Source organism: Vitis vinifera, chromosome 4 (assembly GCF_030704535.1).
Source record: "Vitis vinifera cultivar Pinot Noir 40024 chromosome 4, ASM3070453v1".
NCBI lineage: Eukaryota > Viridiplantae > Streptophyta > Magnoliopsida > Vitales > Vitaceae > Vitis > Vitis vinifera.
In genome coordinates this window covers 2712712-2733571 of record NC_081808.1, presented here as the reverse complement: position 1 = coordinate 2733571, position 20860 = coordinate 2712712, and the positions used below count along the sequence as shown (strand labels likewise).

The following is a 20860-nucleotide window of genomic DNA, read 5'->3' as shown; positions in this document are numbered from 1 at the left end:
ATAAGAACTGAAAATGAAAAAATTACTAAAATTGTGAAAAATTGGTTTCAGAACTTGCCATATTAGGCAAAGAAGGAACTGTAAGAGACAACATTAAAGAGTCTAACAAATTCAAAGGTTAGGCAAAATTAAATAAACCCTAGAAGATTAGCAAAAAAAAATTACTTAAAAATGGCCTAATCATGATTTCTTCACTAATCCTCAGGGCCCCACCACTCTATATCAGGTGCCTGAAATCGGGGCCCAGGTGCTGGTGGATCAAGTAATCGTCACCGTTGGGTACGTCGAAAACCATGTTCTGATGATGAAGGAACTGCTGCTGCTGATGCTGGTGCTGGGACCTTACCATCTCCTTCTGCCTTCGGAGCTCCAACACTTTTCGGTGCGAGTTCGAGTGCTTTGTCAACACAAATGTCGGGCTCGCTGCGGGTCGATATTCAGGTACGAGTCGCCCCGACTTGTACCTGACCCCGCAAGCATTGCACAGAGTTTTGGGTCCCATGGGTCCGGTTCGCCACTGCGGAGTCTTGTCTGTGGCGCAGTGCAAGCATTTCCGCCCATCGCTGCAGCCTCCGGCCACAACTTCGGGGCTTTCCTTCTTTTTGGGAGCCGATTTCGTCGATTTCTTGCCGGAATTCGGGGGGATGATGTCGGTTTCTGACAAGGAACTTGTAGGGGAAAGCGCGAGAAGGCGCGACGTCCACTTGCATGGCATGGCTCGTGCGCGCTTGCTTCGAGCCTTGGCCGGAAAATCTCGCAGCGATAGCGGTGGGTTTTGGTTGTTTTCGGGTTGGAAGTCGCGGGTTTCGGATGCTTCCTCAGTGTTCGCTTTCATTCCCGAAATTAGCTGAAGCTTTTCCAAGTCCTCGCTCGAGAATGATTCCTCAACGATGTTCGAGAGCCATTCGAGCTCAGCCAAATCATCATACTGCAAAAAAATTAAATCGAATATATCAATTTGAGTTTCTTTTTCCCTCGTAATTCATAATTCGAATTGATTATATATGTTTGAATTTCTGCTTAAAGGAACCGTGTCTTTTTTTATTTTCTCAACTTTATTTAAAGCTGAAACCAATAATAAATATGATCCCTTCTGCAAATTTTAATTGGAAGAATCTTAACCCTCCACTGGATGGCCAACAAATGAAAAGAAAAGTTTTTTTTTACTTTTATTTTTGTTGTTTTGGTTCCGGAACTGCAATTAAGCTATAATTAAATTAAATATATATATATTGTCTTCATTCATTTCTCGGCAACCAAACAAAACAAATCTAAAACGATAAGGCAAAATGATTCACAGAAGAAATTTTTTGAATATTAATTAAATTCTCTCTCTGGTTACTATTGCATGCATGAAATTACCGGCACGCATAGGTCGCTAGAGAAATGAGCATCAGTGTAATTCCGAGACCCAATATCTCCGGCGAACTGCGGCTCACAACCAGAGACGGAGTTGCAGCTGTCGACGATGGTGAAGGTGGAAGAATCTGTTGAGGTTCCGGTGACCGTATCGAAGGTGCCGTCGGTAATGACGGCATCGTCGTTGGAGAAGTCGAGGAGGTCTTCAATGATAAAGTGGTCACCACCGCCGGGCTTGGTATCAGAAATGCGCTTCTCCGTCCCGAATTGCGATGCCGGAGCTATGCAGAAGCCCCCTTGGAAAAACTCCGGTGCCTCCATTTGATCTTGGCTAAAATAAGAGACCAGCACAAAATTATGAATTTTCGCCTTGGAGGAATCAGGTTGCTGGAGAAGGGTGAGGAGATAGTAGAGAGAGAAATTTGTGAAGATGTCTTTAGAGAGAGAAAGAGAGTGAGAGTTTATTTCCGCTCGAAGGGGACATGAGGACAGCTAAAATGTAAGAATTTGACGGAGAAAAAAAAAATTAAAATTAAAAAAAAAAAAAAAACTTTAAAAAAGTAAATAAAAAAATAAAGCTTCTCTAAAGCATGTAAAAAAAAAAAAGTGTGAAGTTACGTTAGTGGGCTTGTGAGGTATTGTCCTTTAGTTTTTGTACCAAAAATGGTTCTCACATTCATAGTCGTTATATTAACTCACCAAATGATCATCTCCCACTAAATTTTAATTTTCAATCCTGTCCGTCCAAAAAGTAGTGAGCTCCGAGTGAAGCACCCCACGACGAAAGCGAATGACCCGGAGAACAGGTAATTAGAAAAATAATAAATTAGAAAATTAGGAGTAATTAGTGTTCAAATTCAACCCCTTAGGAACCGATCTAGCAGTAGCAGGTTTGTGGCTGCAACTGTGCATTACTGTCCAAGTTTACAGCCCGACTCCTGCGCTTCTTCATTTTTCATCGGGATTTGCGCTGTGATTATCATTTATTATTATTATTTTTTTGGATATTGTTTTAATTAATTATGGTGTTTTTATTAATCTGCATCCCTAATTAGGTGCTTACTTAATTCAAACTCCCCCCACTGGTAAGCACGATGGTTACAGCTCAACTTGATTGAATCCACGGTCACGAAATCTCCGACGTGTCACCCCCTCTTGGAAGGGCCTTGCCAGGTCGGTTTTCACTTTTCAAACCCCACTTTGCCACGTAGGATTAGGGCGTAGTCCGTGGTGGAGTTGCACATCATTTACAATCATTGCTTTCCTTGTTATTATTGTGATTTTACACCCTAATAAGTAGGTATTAAAAAAATAATAATAAACATGGTGGTACGCGTAGGACTATGATTTATACACAAATATTTGGGAGAGAATATAGAATTATTGTCGGAAAACAATAAAAATAGCGTAATTATATAAATTTTAATTATAAATTCTGAACAAAATTACACATTTTTTAATTCTTTTTTACATGATTACTACGAGATAAGTCCATGATAGTTTATGAAAGTTGAGTGGAATTGTGAGGCTTATCATGACGTGGCACGCAATGAAGAGTGTAGAATGAGAAAAGTGGGCCCGGGGTTTTCATGACACCAATCCCTAGGTGCGTCAATGTTGGAAAATTGGCTAAGGTGCAACTGCTAGATTTATTAACGTGAGCTTTTTTTCTTTTTTTTTTAATTTTTTTTTTTGCTTGAATTAAAAGGAAAAACTGAAAAAGAGAGGGTACCTGGGTGGTTGCTTGGCTTGGGGGTTTACATTTATAATATTTTTAGGTAAATTATTATTAAAATAATATTTGTGGGGAAGTGTGGGGTCCGGTTTGCACGTGATGGGGCTGTAGGAGGTGTCAGCGGCCATGTGAGCGGCTAGGCTCGTGTCAAAAGCCATGACTGACGGTGGTCAATGCCACGTGGCTGGAATCCACCGTGTCTTGCCTTTCTGGGATGCTTCTCTTTCAGCCAACTGATATGGTCTTTTTATAGCTTACGATAACGTGAGAGCACGTGCCTCCGTGCCCCCCTCCAGTCACGTGAGTAGGGGAGTAACTCACGTGCATTCCTCTTGTGACAAGTCACGTGGTTTAGAGTGGGTTGCTTGCTTCTGGCCCGAAAGGTTTAAGCACCTTTACATAGTGACCAAAATGCCCCCGATCATTATCACTATTGACGTCTCTTTGTTCACCGTGGGAGTTAAGAGTAAAGGTTAAAATTTTAAAGAGACCATTTTCAAACAATATTTAAAAAATAATAATTTTTAATTATTTAAAAAAAAAATTTATATTTATAAATTTAAATATGAAATTATTATAAAGATTTTTAAAGTATTTTTTTATTTTTATAATTATTCTTTTTAAGTTAGAAATTTTTTTTTTTTTGAGAAAAAATAATTATGATTTAGAAAAACGGTTGTCAAATAGTCGCTAATTCTTTATCTTGAAATTGGAGTCTTGGCTAGGAAGCGAACCCTGTCTATAGCTTGAATCAAGAGAATTGGATTGACCTTTTTCGTGGGTCAAGTTTGGAATTTTATTTTTTGAAAACCAATGTAAAGTGGCAAAGGAAAATCCACAGAGGCAGAAAAGTCGCTGGCATAAGCTATTTAAGGGCTAAGTCTGTTGGGAACTTTAAATTAAAACGGATTTGCAGGAGTAAGCCTCTCGTGGGCCATATGTTTCCATGATATCAATCTCGATCCAGGCCAACAGACTGAACTTGGGCCCTCTCTTTTCCATCGTGGATCCTTCAGCCATTTTTGGGCTTGTATAAAAAGTCAAATCTTAGCACTAAATCCATAATGTGGCATTCGAAAGCCATAGAGGGCCCGAAGATGTTAGTTGAAGTCTTGGCCTCTTATTTCTCCATTGCACTAGACCGAGCTTGTGGCGGCACCAAATGTTCAATGATGGGCTTTTAGTGGGTTAAGGCCCTTGGGCCTTTCCATGGCTCTTGAGAGACGTTGGATTATATACACTAATCGAACGGTGAAGAAGAGGATGCAGAGAAAGAGAATGGAGAAGAAGAAGAATCCATTAACATGGCTGAACCTACTGGTATCAGAGCCGTACTACCTCTTCCATTTCCTAGCTTTCTTCTCATACTTCGTCGTTCGTAGCTCTGCATCCCAAGTTCTCTCTCCGCACATTCTCCATCGCCTTTTTCATCGCGTAAGCACTCTCTCTACTCGCAAATCGCCATTTTATTCGTTTCTCCGATATTCTTTTGGCAATTAATGGTTTTTAGTATTCTATTTGATTTTTTTTTTTGAATTTTTGTAGGAGATTCAAGCGATTTTGGCGTTCTCTGTGTTGGCTGTCATCAAGGTACCGTTTTCCGATCCAAAGCTCTCCCTATGATATTGGAAGAAATTGAAGAAAAAAAGGATATCTGTTGAAATATGAATAACCAGTGGTGTGAAAATCTAATATTGAAACTCATTTGATTATGGAATGATCTAAATTGAGTTCTCCTTTCTCAAGAACTTGAGAATGAAGTTGATTTATTTCAGATTTAGTGATTTTATTAACAGTACACTTGATAATGTTAAAGTCACACCTTATACTTGGAAAAATGGAAATGAGAAATGGTGAGCCCCTTAATACAATAATTTCTTTTTATGCTTACAACAGAGCGCAAATGGCATGGCGAATGATTAAATAAGTTATCAATGGAAGATTTAGGGCCTCTCCAGTCGTGGCTTCTAGTTAATAATATACATGCAAGGAAGAGGTTTTGATATGTAAATCTTAAGTTGTTAAGAACTCTTCTGCAAAAATGTATAACTTCATTGAAAACTTTTAGGCTTTACAAACACACTGTAATACTCACCAAAGAGCTTTTAGGCGGTAATGAAAAAATGTGCGAATGGGTCTTTAGTTCATTTAATGCTTTTCATGTTTGTTACTCTTAGAAAAGTAAAGAAATTGAGGGAAGATTTGATCTGAATTGATTATATTATTGCTACATATCTGTGTTTGTATCTATATATATATATATATTGCAAGTGTCCCTAACAGACCTTCCAACAAGATATGAGATAAGCTAATCATATCATGACACTTGGATTTCATTCTACTCAACATAACTAATATAAAAACAGAATACAAAACAAACTAACTAACTCATTAATTGTTCTCTAACATTCCCCCTCAAACTCAAAGTAGGAAGATCTTTTAATCTAAGTTTATTTCTCAAATTCAAAAACCTAACACTTGAGATAGCCTTAGTTAGAATGTCTGCTATCTAGTCCAAAGGTGGTACATGTCTGACCTCAACTTGTTTTTGCAATACTCTTTCGCGAACAAAGTACAAATCTAGCTTCATGTGCTTGGTTCTGGCATGTAAAATAGGGTTAGCAGCAAGTTTGACTATGCTAAGATTATCACACCAAATTACCGGTGATTTTGGTACATGAATTCTAAGCTTTGTAAGTAGTGATTGAATCCAAGTAAGCTCTAATACTAGATTAGCCAAATTCCTATACTCAGCTTCTGTGCTTGACCTTGAAATGGTATATTGTTTCTTTGAATGCCAAGCAATCAAGTTAGAACCCAAATAAATGCAAAAACCAGCTGTTGAGCGTTTGTCATCAAGATTTAAGCCCTAATCAACATCCCAAAATCCTACCAATTCAAGGGCAGGTGATGTTCTGAGATGCAAACCATAGTTCAATGTACCTCTTAGATACCTCAAGATCCTTTTGACAGCCTTCCAATGAGCTTCTAAAGAGTTAGACATGAATTGACCAAACCTTGCTTACATTGTAAAAAATTTCAGACCTAGTTATTATCACATACTGCAATGCTCCAACAATGGATCTGTACAACTTGGGATCTGCAACAAGAGCACTGCCAAATCCAGGCAATTGAAGCCCACTTGTCATTGGCGTGGATTAAGGCTTAGCATATTACATTTTAGCTTTGCATAATAAGTTTGAGATATCCTTTGTTTGAGACAAATGTATACCACTTGTAGTTTGCTTCACTTGTATTCCCAAGAAGTAATTGACAACTCCCAAATCTTTTAGAGCAAATTCCTTATGCAATTTTGTTCTCAAAGTTGAGACAATTTGAGCATCACTTCTAGTTGCTACTTACTAGTATATCATCGACATATACTAAAACATAGGTAGTATACGGTGATGTGATCCTTATAAACAAAGATTGATCTGACCTGGCAGAAACAAATCCAAAGGCATATAAGGTCGCTGTAAACTTCTTAAACCAGGCCCGAGGAGCTTGTTTTAGTCCATACAATGCTCTGTGAAGCTTGCAAACAAGATGGGATTGTTTAGTATGGACAAAACCAGGTGGCTGTTGCATAAAAACCTCCTCTTGGAGTACACCATTCAAAAATGTTTTATTAACATCTAATTGATAAACCTGCCATCCTCAGACAACTATTGTAAGAACAACTCTAACTGTTATTGGCTTAATCACAGGGCTAAAGGTTTCATTAAAATCAAAACCCGCTGCTTGATGAAACCCTTTTGCCACCAATCTGAACTTGTACTTTTGTATTGTCCCATTTGAATTCTCTTTCATCTTAAAAGCCCATTTACAGTCAATAGCTTGTCTTCCAGGAGGCAAAGGCACCAAAGGCCAAGTTTGATCATTCATTAGTGCCCTATATTCTTCTTGCATAACTGTCTTCCAAGGAGCTGTAGCTAAAGCTTCCTCTACTGAGTCTGGTTCTCTTGTAGCTATGAGAACCTTTGGCTTAAAGATGCCATTTTTGGATCTGGTTGTAATACCATGAGTATTACCTGTAACTCCAGAAATGAAACCCCTGCACAGCTGGTTGTTCATTAGCAGTACACTTACCAGAAGTGCACTGTAAAATTTCATACTGCATTTTTCACACATTTTGCATGTGGATTATTTTTTAATTCTATTATTTTCTATTTTGTGACAGGTCGTGAAAGAAGAAACATGGGAAGGCTTCATTTCAGATACTTTATTTTTTGCAAAGGTCTTCACACTTTAAAAATAAAAAAAATAAACTTTTGATGTCAAACTCCATAACCTATTTTTCACTTTTTAGTTATGTTTTCAATCTGGTTTTTTTTTCTCACTCCATTGCCTGACTTGCATTCTATTTTTTCAGGTTTTTCTTGTTGCCATTTCTTTAATCATGGATTACCACTTGGCTCTCTGGTACATAGTGGTATTTTCAGGTAGGTTTTATAGTGTCATTGTTTTAATTCATCAACAAGAGATAAGCCATTGACGCAATAAGAAATTAGGGCAACAAGTTGTCTGTTGGTTGCTAAGCACTGTGTATCAAAACTAGCATCCTGCTTTTGTTTGTTATGACTCACCAAATAAGGACACTCATGTTGGATATCACTATATCTTGATAGTATTGTTTGCTTTGTTACGTTTAAATGCCAATGTGCTAGACCTTCTTAGATATTATGTGAGAAGGAAGGATCTTCTTCATTTGATCTTTCTTGTTCCAATTTAGTTTCCTATGTCTCAAAAGTTCTCTCTTTCTACAGCTGTTTCTTCCTCACCTTCCCTCATTTTTCTGTTTCTAAGGTGTCTTTCATTTTCTTAGTAATAACAGGTGACTGTATTCCTGCTAAATATAGACGCATTCGAGCCATAGAATTTCTCAGTTCTAGCACAAGATTCATTTTAGATTGAATAAGTGCATTACATTTAATAGAAGGATTTGTTGTTTTCACACTAATACCAATTTGACCCGGTTCATGGATAAAACATGACCTATTAGCCAACCAACAAAACCTTGTTCATAAACATCTTGTTGCTGCATTGAAATATATAAATGATTGCTAGTTTGGCTAAGGTTGAACTAGGTAAAATGATTTAAAAAGGAGATTATTCATGAATATACATTGAATACTGAGATTTTGCTTTGAATTTCTGGGAGTATATCCATGATAAAAAGAAATAAAACAAAACATGCAACAGAGCTAGGGTCATTAGTGTATGAGATCTATCCAATGCTGGGTGTAAAGATGGATGATAGATTGATATGGACATCATGAACCGCTCTGTAATAAAACCAGTTATTGCTGACACCTTTTTCTCAATTCCTCCTTCTCCTTCCTCCATAACCTGATTGAAGGAAGAGTTAAGAGGGCCCTAAGGAGTACTGGTTAGAAATCCATATAGAGTCAGACTGCAAGGATTGAATTGATTATCTTCGTGCATAAGGATACTAGATTGCCAAGTGGAAAATATTTTAAAAACATCAAAAACCTCCCTCTTTCCTTCTTTTTTTCTATCGCAATTTCTGGATTATAATATGAGATTTTTTAACTTTCCATATATAGAATAGATAGACTAGAAACAAACATCTCTTATGCCAATGACTTGAAAAGGATGTTAAAGGAATGGAATTGGGATATAGATGGAATATAATGAAATATGGCTACTTCGAGATTTCCTATGAAATGAGGTTATGGGGCAGAGCAATGTGAAGAAGTTCTGGAAGTTAGGAAGGAAGCTTCATTGGTGAAATCATGTAAATTTTTTCAGAACATCTATCCATGTTTTCTCCATCTACAATATTTTATTTTCTCTTCTCATATGAAAGTATGGCAATGATACCTTTTGCACTAAATTATAACAGATGGCAATCCTGATCTTGACATTGAATATTTGATGAGTCAAAGGGAGAAACTATTTGATTTGATCATTTATCTAATTGAATTCTATGGTGCCCATTCTTGCAGTGATATTTATTTTGGCACAACAACCTGCTTATGAAGGATTAGGTATGAAGTGCATATCAGGATCATGGCTCAAAAATGATTCTTCTCATAGTCTCTCACAAGATTCTCTGCTGTCAGATGCACTTTATGAATTGCAAAATTAACTTGCAATATAATGTCATAAATGATAAAACTGAAATGTTTGTCTCTTTGTGATTGATTTTTCTAGGTACATCAAAAAAATTAACACCGCTGCAATTAGAGGCCTTGCTGACCGAAGGGAACACATCAAGATTCTGGCTGGTTGGTTCCATAGGCTTGTTCTCAAATTTTTAGTATTCATGAATTTCCAATATAAATATGTTTGCTTTTGAGGGTAGAATCAGTACTTTTATATTGTAGGGTTCCCCATTATGTTACTAGTTTTACACAATTAGGCACAGATTTCAGAGAAATCTACTCTGGTGCAACTTCATTCCCCAATTGGTGAATGAAATTTTCATGCTGGCTTTGATAAATGCCATAGTTATTTAACAGTTGTCAGGGATATGCTTCTTCTATATACTTCATAAGGGAAAAGTTTTAGAATCCATTCCATGACCAATAATCCAATTGATAGTGCATCTGCCACAACTGTTCTTGCAAAAGAAAATATAATAACCCAAACTGGAATGGAATGAAATAAAACCTGAGGGAGGATACCAAAGCTGAAGCAAGGAGTCTGTAGACTAATTTGTTCTCTCCATGGGATGGGGTGGTTGGGTGAGGGGTGCAGCTCCTTGAGGAACTATGCTAGCAGTGTAGACAATATGACTAAAAATTTTACCAAGGGTGTTTCTGTCTGACATGGCTATGACAACATGGTTATGTCAATAAATTGAATCTAGGTTTATTCTTTTTTAATTAATTAATTATTTATTGGGGGGGGGGGGGGGGGGTTTATAGCATGGCCTCTGAAATTTGCATGGAACATTGATTTGCACCAATGTGCATCAGTGTTTGACCTTGGCAAATAATATGATAAATGATGCTGTATCTTATATTTAATTTTGGTAAGTTCAATTTTTTCTTCTTGGGATAAACAGTCAACTCAATTTGGCAGGTAGAATTTCGTGCTTTGTGTTCGCCCACTTGCATTCGCACAAGCTTGTTCTTTCCTGATCTCTCAATTACGTATGTTTCTTGCTTCAGTAACCTGAGCTAAAATGAAAACTTTCAGCAACTTGCATCAGTTGTGAAATCAACCCCATTGTATTTGTTGTGACTCTTCACTTATTTTCTCCTTAATTTTTTATTGAAGTTCCTTTTGCTTGATTTTAGGTGGTGTTAGTAATTTCTCCTGTTTCTGTTTAGCAGTTACTCAAACAAAAATTTATCTTTTGGAATAGTTGATCTTGGCCTCTTCCCAAATGTGGCAGAAAAATTTGGAATATCTGTTGGTGGTAAACTCCTTTTGTAATCACTGCATTTCTTGCTTTCTAATTGTCATATTTCAGTTTTTTATTTTTATTGTTATTTTATTTATTTATTCGTTAAGTGATCCTAATGGGGACATTGGACATGTAGGCAGCATGGCCCAACTTCCTACGTATATATTATTTGAGAATGCAGTGGAGGTGACACGCTTTCCAGAGTTGGATTTTGAAGCAAAAGCTTCTCATCCTCCTATAACTAAGGTATTTCCACAATAAAAGGACCAAATTCAGAAGGCATCTTGAATGCCCATTTTTATCACTTAGAGGGTGTCTGGTAAATCAACTAAATGACTTAATAACTTAATTTAAGTTATTAAACTGATTAAGCATGTTTGATAAAATAATTTAACAACACAACTTAAAGTTAAAAATGACTTTAAGTATCAAGTCAAAATAGTTAACTTATTCTTAATCTCAAATCTTTTTTGACTTATTTGTCCACATCTAATGAGAATATATTTAACAACCATGATTCATTTTTTATAGTAAATATTTTAAAGTTATCTTATATATTTATAATACTTTAAATATGGATGTTTAATAAACAAATTTATTACTTAAGATTAATAAAAATAATATTAGTTAAAGTTAATGATAAAAATTAATTACAACTAATGAGGATAAATATGTCAATTTGATAACTTAAAATAAATTTTAAGTTAATATTGCCAAACAACTTTAATACTTAAAGTAAAAAATAAATAATAAGTTTTAAGTTAACAACTTCAGAATAATTTAACTTAAATGTCAATTTAAGTCATTAAATAATAAGTATTAAGTTTTACTAAATACCCACATAGTAATTGCTGAAACTATTCAGAACCTTTTTTATTTTCTTGTTTATTAGTTGTTTTTTCCCTTTACATTTCTGTCTTCTTATCTTGTGTCTTAGATTGGATCCAGATGATTGTTAAAGGTGCATGCTTGCTTGCTTGTCATTTATTTGATATATTCTATATCTGTTATGTTATATGCATGTGTAAAGTATTACTTGAACGGAAGATGAGAAAAAATCTTGGCTTCCTGAACTGGTTTTTTGCTTGTATTAGGGAAGTTGGGCATTATTAATTTGGTATTTTTGTATTTCAATTTTGCCTATCAGAAAAGTTTTTATAGTTCAATCTCAATGATATGGAGTGATTGTGCAGTTTTACTATAAGTCAATCAAAATTATTATTCATAATATATTATATCCATTCTACCATGACTGCAAGTAATCATGGCCCTGGTCTATTGACTCCACTCTACCATGAGACTGAGCAGGTGCTCAGAATGAGAGTAGTTTTGAGGAAAAAGTAAATCAAGGAATTGTTGTTTTTGGGATTGTGTAGGAAGTAATTATGGCACATGTGCCTAAGGTGTCAAGTCATTTAGGATAGTTTTAAAAAGAAGAAAAAAAAGAGACGATGCATGCCATGAATTTACAAGAGGGCTAACTGTAGATGCCTCACATCATTTTTGAGTCGTGGATATTGGTTTGGGTTAAGACTTGGGAACTGAAAGGTGCATGTATAGATTCTGCCTCTATCATAGGCTTCTTGCATCCTGATATATATGACACCATCCTGGCCCATGAAGATGACCTGGGGATCGTGTATGGCAGAGCTATGCAAGCATCCTCTCCATTAGCCCGGCATCATTTTCTGTTCTGAACTTCTTGAGTTTGGCCATGGGGACTCAATTGTCACACCACTGTCAGTTACTATAAACTAAAGGTCAATCTTACTGACCTCCTGAATTTGAGTAGGAAGGGGGCTGCAGGGATTCTGCTGGTTTACAATCTCTGTGGTCAGAAGGCCTTTGCTGGTGAAAGGCCTACAGCCTAGCTGTAGCAATGCGAATATTCATTATAATGGGGCTACCACAATGGCAGATCCCTTTGAAAGGGGCCTTTTTGGTTGGCTGGGAGGTTCTCCTTGAGATTCTTATGCCATTTGGACCCCACTTCCTCAGGTCACTTGGCTCCCCCTTCAGTGTAAGGTTCAGCCACCTCACCAACATATACAATGCACCTCCATGTCAAAACTACCTATGTTCTATGAGCCATGAGACTGAACTCTTGGATGGACATTCAAGATAATTTTTTGTTGTCATGTAGATACAAGATCCGGATTGGTGTCCAAATCTATATAAACAAAGAAGGTGTTTGTTTTTTTAGTTTTTTGTTGAAAGCAATTTGCTTTTAGATTTTAGATTGTTTGTTTTTCTATTTTTTTATAACTTATTATAAATTCTTTACCGAATACAAAAAGTCAAAATATTTGGCTTTTTCTAAATAGAAAAAGTAATATATTGATTTTTCTTTACTTTTTAATGCTTAATAGAAATAAAATATTACAAAAAAAAAAACCCCCTAATACTTAACACTATTTAGTTTTAAGTTTTATTTAGAATTAAGTAAAAAAAAACCAAACACCATCTAAGTTTGCATTTTTATTTGTAGAATTTTTAAGTAACTGACTGAAATATGCAAATCGGCCGTATATACATCTTTTACAACACATGAAATCACAGTGCACCAACTGCCTTAAGCTTTCATGAGTAAACTTCTAAATGTTTTTGCAATGCCCAACTTAGATTATGACTATCAACTCAGCAATATCGTCCAGCTATTATTCTTAGTATTTATTTTTGAAGTTTTTGCGTTTCAGAAACTTCTTTGCCGGCATTTCGAGCTTGATCGGCGCCTTCTTGAATATATAAAGGGTAGATAGGTAAATATCATACACTGTTGTGCACATACATGTTCTTATGTTTTCAGCTCTTCATTCTCATGTACTGCAATCTAGATTTTTTTTCCCCTTTATAGAGAGGTAAAAATTCATAAAACATTATTCTCTGTGCATTGGCTTTAACGATGATATCCAGGTTAGGAATCTTACTATTTCTCCTGGATGCTAGAAATGTGTACCAATGCCAGATTATTAACTAACCCTACATGGCTTGGTTTGAGAAATTTGCCAAATCATTGAATGGATACAATTCTTCTATTCATGTAATCAACATTTTCAATATGCAGGTCTCAATCTCTGATCATTTTCAAGGAAGTCTTTTCTTGCTGAGAACAATGGGATTCTTTCATCTCTCCTGGCCTTAAATTTGTTTACAGAAACAATATATGAATGAGCAGAAGATTTGAAGTCATAGGTTCAAGATGCACCAAATTACATTCTATTTTGACATTTGATATTGAATTGCAAAATTTCAAGGTTTCCTTCAATACCCACTACTTTTCCACCAATAATGTCATTATCACATTGCCTTCACGGCTTCCCTCAACCTCAGCGAGGGTCAGATTTGGAAAGTCATGAATTAGAGCTTCAATTCATGACTTGGTCATTTAGGTGAGGTTTGGTTATTAGATATGTCATGAGAGATAAGATAAGAGAAGAGATAACATTTCATATCCCATGTTTAGATGGTAAGGATAAACGGTGGATATATCAAACAAGTATTGGTGGGAAGGGACCACACGCATTAAGGTATATTTTTTAGGGCACCAAAAAGAAACCATCAATCTAATTGTTTATATCTTGATTTTATTTGGATTTGGACATACTTCTTGTGTTTTTATTTCACATTTAATTGAACTTTGGATTAATATGATGAGCAGCCCTGAAAGATGGAAAGTGGAGACGAGCCAGCCCAACATTCGTCCAGGCAATTTACGTAGCCCATTGCCCACATCCCGTTGGATGAGTATGTCGGAAGGTTCCAACTCTTTTAAGTTTCTAACTTCTAAGGCTGGCAAAAAGGGATTTCCCACTAACTACTCATTTTGTTTCCTCGCCGGCCCACCATCACGCCACCATTATCGCTGGTCCTCCTCCACCTCCACCACCATCACTGCCATTCTGTTTCTTTCACCTCCTTTTAACATTTCCGTCACTTTTTCCCCTCCCCCCCACGTAATACAAATAATCTAAAATCATACTAAGAATCTATGCTTATGCTTATACCCGACTCTACATCATCTGATACTATTATTTAAAGCCAGCTTTTTATTATTAAAATTCGTTTTAATACTTCATGTCCTTACCTTAAATTCTAGAGATGTTTGACCTACTGATCATTCTGACAATTATGAACATGAATGTCCAAATTCAATTTCAAGTTTTTTGTCTACCTTTTAAAAAAATAAAAATAAGAGTTGTTGACCCAAAGAACAGTGGTCAGACTGTCGGCCTGCCCCACCATTGTTGAATTTAAATCATTAATTTCGGTGAGTTGGTGGTCTGAGTTGGTAGTCAAATTCCAATTTTTTCTTGAAGTTTTGGTAGATTTACAATTTAATGCCTTCAAATATAATTTTAGGAGCATTTTCTAATTTTTTTTTAAAAATAAAATTTTACTAAAAAAATCAAATATAAATTTATTCATATTTGTTATTATTTTATAAAAAAATAATTTAAGTTAATTATAATTATTTTTAAAAATAACAAAGAAGCCGTCCCTGGTTTTATAAACATGTGTTGGATCCACGCACTGCAAGGAAGTATTGAGCAGTATTCACTGGCTTAGTCTGGCACGTTGGGCCCACATGTTGGGCCCATTAATTTTGTTCCTAAAATCGACATTTGGGTCACATTAAAGTGGCGCCGCCGAATATTCCCGTTTTAAATTTTTTATTATATATTTTTTTGTTAACCAAATAATGACCTCCCAGCTGGGCCTTTAGTGGGCCCCGGCCTCAATTTTCTCGCCGTTTTGTGGGCCCCGCCATTTCTTTGTCGCCCACGCTCAGGCCAGCCCACCAATAAAATTTTCATTGGACCACGCGTGCTTTAGCCACCGTATGCCGACCGTATGTCAACCGTATTCTGGCAGTTCCTGTATTGTTTTATGTCTCATCATTATGAATGGCATGCATCATGCATGCATGTATGATGTTTGCATGAGGTACATGCTGATGCAAGGATCAAATCTCGGAAAAGAAAGTGTGCGCTAAATTCCCTTACGTATTGGAAATCTGAAATTAATTTTAAAAATATATATTTTATTTTAAAAGAGAGAATAATATTATGCTTTTAAAAATCCTAATAAAAATCGAATCAAATCAGAATACGTGTCCATTTATAACCAAACAAAATCAAAAAGTCAAATCAGGATATGTAGGTTTATAAATTACAACCAAACAAAGTCTTATAAAGCTATATATCTATTAAAAATCAAATCAAATCAATTCAAAAATAAATAAATAAATAAATAAATATATATATATATATATATATATAAAATCTCACATTTATTTTGTGTGTTTTTAGTCAATATTCTCATTTATTCCGTGTATCCCACATTTATTTTGTGTTGGGTGTGAAAACGTCTTTTACTTACATGTAACAAATATTCTTAAGGCGGGTTTAGTTATAATTTTAAAAAGTGATTTTAATATTTTTTTAATATTTAAAAATTTTATCATTCAAATGTTAAAAATATTTTTAGAATAGTTATCAAACATATTTTTATAATGTGTTTAAAAGTTATTTTTTAAAATAATTTAAAAAACAGTTTTTAAAAATCATTTTATTATATTTTATAGAATAAAAATGTGCTTAAAAACTTAAAATATTTTAAATTTATTTTTAATATTTTAAAATAAAATTTATATCTAATATTTTATTTTTAATTATTTTACATAATTATTTTTATTATCAAACACATTTTTCTCTTTTTTTTTGTTTTAAAAAATAGAAAATTATTCTCGATAATAATTACCAAAGCTTAATCTTTCAACTTACTTTTTATTTTAATGAAATATGATGTATAATCCAATAATAAATTTCTTTTAAAAACATATATATATATATATATATATATATATATATATATATATATATATATATATATAATTAATTAATTACAAAAACACCCCTATATTTTCACTTATTTTTAAAAATATAGTATCGATGGGATAAAATGTGATTTTGTTTGTCAGTTAAAAAACAATAATAAAAAGTGATTGATTTTTACTTTCTTGACGTTGCAAGTGGGAGCGGAGAGACGGAAACTGTTAAAATGGAGGCTCAAAGCCTCAACCCAAACAGTAAAAAAAATATTTTAAAAAAAAGGAGAAAAAGTAAGATGTAACAGTCCGTTACGTTGACGAAGCTGTCACGCGTCTCTATGAGAATGTCGTTTTCGGCGCAAGCTTTGACACCGCCGAAAGCGACACGCGTTCTCTTCTGAGTGGTCCCCTCTCAGATCTTTCACCCGTATTCGGTGACATTAGTCACAGTGATGACACCTGCCCCCTCTTCCATTACACGTTTCTCTATACATCTACTCTATCCTACTCTCCCCGCGTATCAAATTGCTTTTATACTCGCTCTGTAGATTCGACCAGCCACGTTCAATGTACGTACATTGGATATCGCCCATAAGTTGAAAAATAAAACCACACGTGTAAGTTCCGGGAAGAATTTATGGCATGGAGAAAAAATTGTCTTAATGGTGATTCAATTAATCAACCATCGACTTGATATATTAAATTTATATTATGATTTTAAAATATTTTTTATTTGTTAGTCGTCGCACCAAGATCATAGCATATGTTATGATTTCATACTCGTATATGTTTCTAAGATCTTAGGCTCCGATGATTAGGCTGGGCTTTGAGTATAAATGTACCTAGAATTAACATATAGATGCTCCTTCCCTTTCTACCTAGTATTCGTTTAAAAGATCCTTAAACTATTCGAAGGTCTCATGATTATGGATTCAAATGTAAATATTTTAGTTTAAAAAATTAGGTTTCTATGTGGAAATTTTGAACGTCTTAATAAAATAATTAACATTAAAATCTTGAAAAAAGAATACATTTTTATGCACTCATATAAAAAAAATTCATAAATTTGAAATCAATTTTATAAAATACAAAATTTAAACAATTAATTAATATTTTACTCTTTTTTTTTCATAAAATATAATATTTAGACCAATAAAAATATAAAACTTGAATGGCTTTTAAAAGGTTTTTATTTTTATTTTTATTTTTATTTCTAAAAGGAAGTATGATGTTTATCACAATGTTTTGTTTATCCAATTGTTAAAGTATTTTTATTAATCTATAATTATTTTTTATATAATAATAATAAAAAAATATTTTTAGTGCTAATAAACTACCAAAAGAACATACTATATTTGATTTAATTTTAATTTTATTTATTTTTTATATATTAGATGGTTCAACTTCAAACAGGGAAGGAGTGTCTTGCACTCTAATCCAGCGCGTGGATGCAAATAGATTGTAAATCTCGGCACTTTTTTTTTTTTTAATTTTGTCCATTACATTTTTTTAATAAAAGTGGGAGAAAATAAAAAAAAAAACGAAAAAGAAAAAAATATGCTTCACACCAGGTGGCTGGTGAGAAGCACGTTGTTTAGTTGGAGGCACGCGTGCGGGCCCGCTGGTGGGCCCCGCCACTCTATGGGCTCGCGTCAAGCCCACCTTTTGAACACGTGTCCACCTGTTGAACATTTCCGCAAGAAGGCAAATTGACCTGACCCCCTCATTATTTTTAAGGTAACTTATGTTTCGATTTTCTCTTCAATTTATTCTAAAATGTTTCTTATTTTTCACATTATATTCATAACCACTTGGTAAGGTATTCAAATTTAAGAATTAAAAAAAAAATGAAATAATTTTTAAGAAAATACGGTAAATTTATGTTTTTATATGATAGTTTTTAAAAGTTTAGAGTTTGTTTGATTATGTTTAAAAATAATTTTCTATTTTTAAAATTTTTAATATTAATAGTTGTTTTGTAAAAATAATTTTAAAAAATAAAATAAAATAGGTAATAACTTTTAAAGAATAAATATGAATTGTTTTTATGATTTTTTTTTAAATAAGGAGTCTGTTTGATTATATTTCCTGAAACATGTTTTTAAAAACCGTTTTTAAGTTAAAAAATAAAAATTAATTTTAGAAACAAATTTAAAAAAAAAAACATGAACAAACATATTTTTAAAACTATATAGTTACGAAGTCTAAATAATTTGTTTTAAATATAGAATAATAATATTATCATTTATCCTTATTTAATTTAATTTCTTTTTTTTTTTTTGGAAAAAATGAAATATAATATCTTATATACATGATAACATTTTGTCTCCAACAAGAACAATGGAATAATCTAGGTTTTACATCAAAACTTTGACATTTTTACAAATTTAAAAAAAAAATAATATCATGTCGGTACCAATGGGGCGTCCCAAAATTTTCAAAGATACCATCTAAATTAAGTGAACTATACGTATTTGACCTAAGTTTTCACCTTCCTATTCCTTAAAAATAAAAATAAAAAATTGTACAAAATTATGACCATAGTTTTGTCCACGGCGGAAGCGGAGTGCCGGCGTGGTGGGTTATGGGCCTATGACACTACTTTTGCTTATAGTCTCCATTCACATGCCGTAAAAAATCAACTTGTTTTTAATCTTTTGGGTGAAGCCTGCTAGGCATAATGGGAGAAAAAAGGTGTATTAGATTAAGATTAAACCATAAATGAAAGCCAAAAAAGAGAGTTTTAATTGAAGTCCATGTTTGAATGGGGAGAATGGGAGAATCAAACACCACTAAGGTTGGTCTGCCATTGGGACCTTCTAACCAATCACTTGTTGATGGGTGCTACTTTTAAAGTCTTCAATGGTTGCTATCTTCAGGATGAACAACGTATGAAAATGGAGATCACTACGACGACTACGACTTCGTATTGACTCGTTTCTTTTTCGGTGATAAGAAGTTTAAGGGTGTAGAATTGAAATAGAAAATGAGAATAATCAATTGTTTTTTTTGTGGCGATAAGAATTTTAAGAGTATAGAATTAGAACAAAGAATGAGAATGACTAATACTGATTCATTTTATTTTTCATTTATTATTAACATATGACTTAAAACAATCAAACTTCGAATGGATTTGAATAATCATTTTTAATATTTAAATTAAGTTTTGATTAAATTTTTTCAATTCAAATTTAATTTAGGTTGGATCGAAATTAATGTGTCAGTCACCTGAATTTAATTAGAATTGATTAAATATTTTTATGATATTTAAAATTTATATTTTGTAATAATAATATTTATTTTATTTATGTTTTTATAGTTTCTTAAAAAGAATATCCAATTACAATTCTATATAGAGACATATAAATTCATTTTTACTTTATTTATTGTTTTAATTTTTTTTCCATTTGCTACTTAAATTTTGATATAAATATAATTTTTTTTAATTATTATGGGTTGATTTTTTTATTATATAACTTGAGATTAATCAAATCAACTTGAACTCAAAATGAGAAGAAAAAAAATTGAATTAAACTTAGATTAAATAAATTAACTATTTCTTACTTCTGATTGAGCTCGCACTAACCATAGATCTTATTCATCTTTGAATTACAATCATAAATAATAATAAATATTAAAAGTTTACTTTTTTAAACGCTCAAAACTCAATCTTATAAATATTTTATTTCTCTTTTCCAAACCAGGTCGTAATTTATTTTAATTTTTTTTTTTGTCCATTTCCATTCTTATCAATCAAACACATCCTTAAACACAATGATAATAAAAATGAAATAAATCGAGATTTCTCGTTGTCATTTTGCTTCTTATTCTAGTATTTTAAACACGATTCAAAGACTACAAATAGATAAATAATTTTTTGTTGAGAAAAATTCTAAAGTGAATTTGGATGGTGTGGGTGACGTACATTGTTGATTGTACAAAGGCATGCGTCCTCTCCCCTCTTTGAATTACCAATTTTTGGAGTTGATCTTTTGTGCCTTTGCACGTTATCAAAACTTACACGAAATTGACTTTAGCTTGGGTTTAAAATAAATGTTAATAATGCTATACATGCCATTTTTAAAAACTATTTATTTTAATCATTTCATTTTTGCTTCCATGCTTGACTTATTTAGGTTAAATTGGATGCATTTAAATATCTTCCCTCCACTATGATTTCTATTTTTCCCTTCAATTTTCACATCAATCATCCTATTAAAAGTTTACAAGTTTACAACACCGTGTATTGTCAAAAGATTAGGTTTCGAATTATTATTCTTTTCATACAATAATAAATCATTTTTTTTAAATATATATAATATCCCAAAATATTTCTATATTGTTTATTATTGGCAGATGTTTTCTACGAGAGCATTATCATCTATTTGTCTTATTTTTTTTCTTAATAATTTATATTTGATGTACATTATCAATTTATAAATCCATTTGTCAAACATTTGCCATCCCAGTGTACTATAAATAAATAAAATTATTTACTAATATCATAACAGTAAAATAGAATTAATTTGTTTTTTAATCGTGTCCTCGTCTAATTTAG

At 33.3% G+C, this 20860-nt stretch overlaps 2 protein-coding genes across 5 annotated transcripts; one reads left to right on the top strand and one right to left on the bottom strand.

The window, feature by feature from the left end:
• Window positions 1-3: 3 nt before the first annotated feature.
• LOC100266300 (GATA transcription factor 9-like) lies at window positions 4-1840 on the bottom strand. The gene is made up of 2 exons (XM_002283709.4): window positions 1363-1840; window positions 4-928 (listed from the first exon to the last, which is right to left on the bottom strand). The coding sequence occupies exons 1-2, from the start codon at window positions 1678-1680 to the stop codon at window positions 218-220; spliced, it is 1029 nt and encodes a 342-aa protein (XP_002283745.1). The 5' UTR covers window positions 1681-1840; the 3' UTR covers window positions 4-217.
• Window positions 1841-4162: 2322 nt separating this feature from the next.
• LOC100254144 (uncharacterized) lies at window positions 4163-13737 on the top strand. Of its 4 annotated transcripts, XM_002281124.5 has the most exons (11): window positions 4163-4528; window positions 4640-4684; window positions 7275-7331; window positions 7467-7536; window positions 9064-9105; window positions 9272-9345; window positions 10145-10215; window positions 10399-10484; window positions 10609-10718; window positions 13169-13231; window positions 13537-13737. In XM_002281124.5, the coding sequence occupies exons 1-10, from the start codon at window positions 4304-4306 to the stop codon at window positions 13229-13231; spliced, it is 843 nt and encodes a 280-aa protein (XP_002281160.3). In that variant the 5' UTR covers window positions 4163-4303; the 3' UTR covers window positions 13537-13737. The 4 variants fall into 4 exon arrangements, 3 of the variants coding, with proteins under 3 accessions (XP_002281160.3, XP_019075191.2, XP_059592164.1); XR_785555.3 differs by lacking the exon at window positions 13537-13737 and having other exon boundaries at window positions 4255-4528; window positions 10613-10718; XM_019219646.2 differs by lacking the exon at window positions 10609-10718 and having other exon boundaries at window positions 4255-4528.
• The last annotated feature ends 7123 nt before the right edge of the window (window positions 13738-20860 follow it).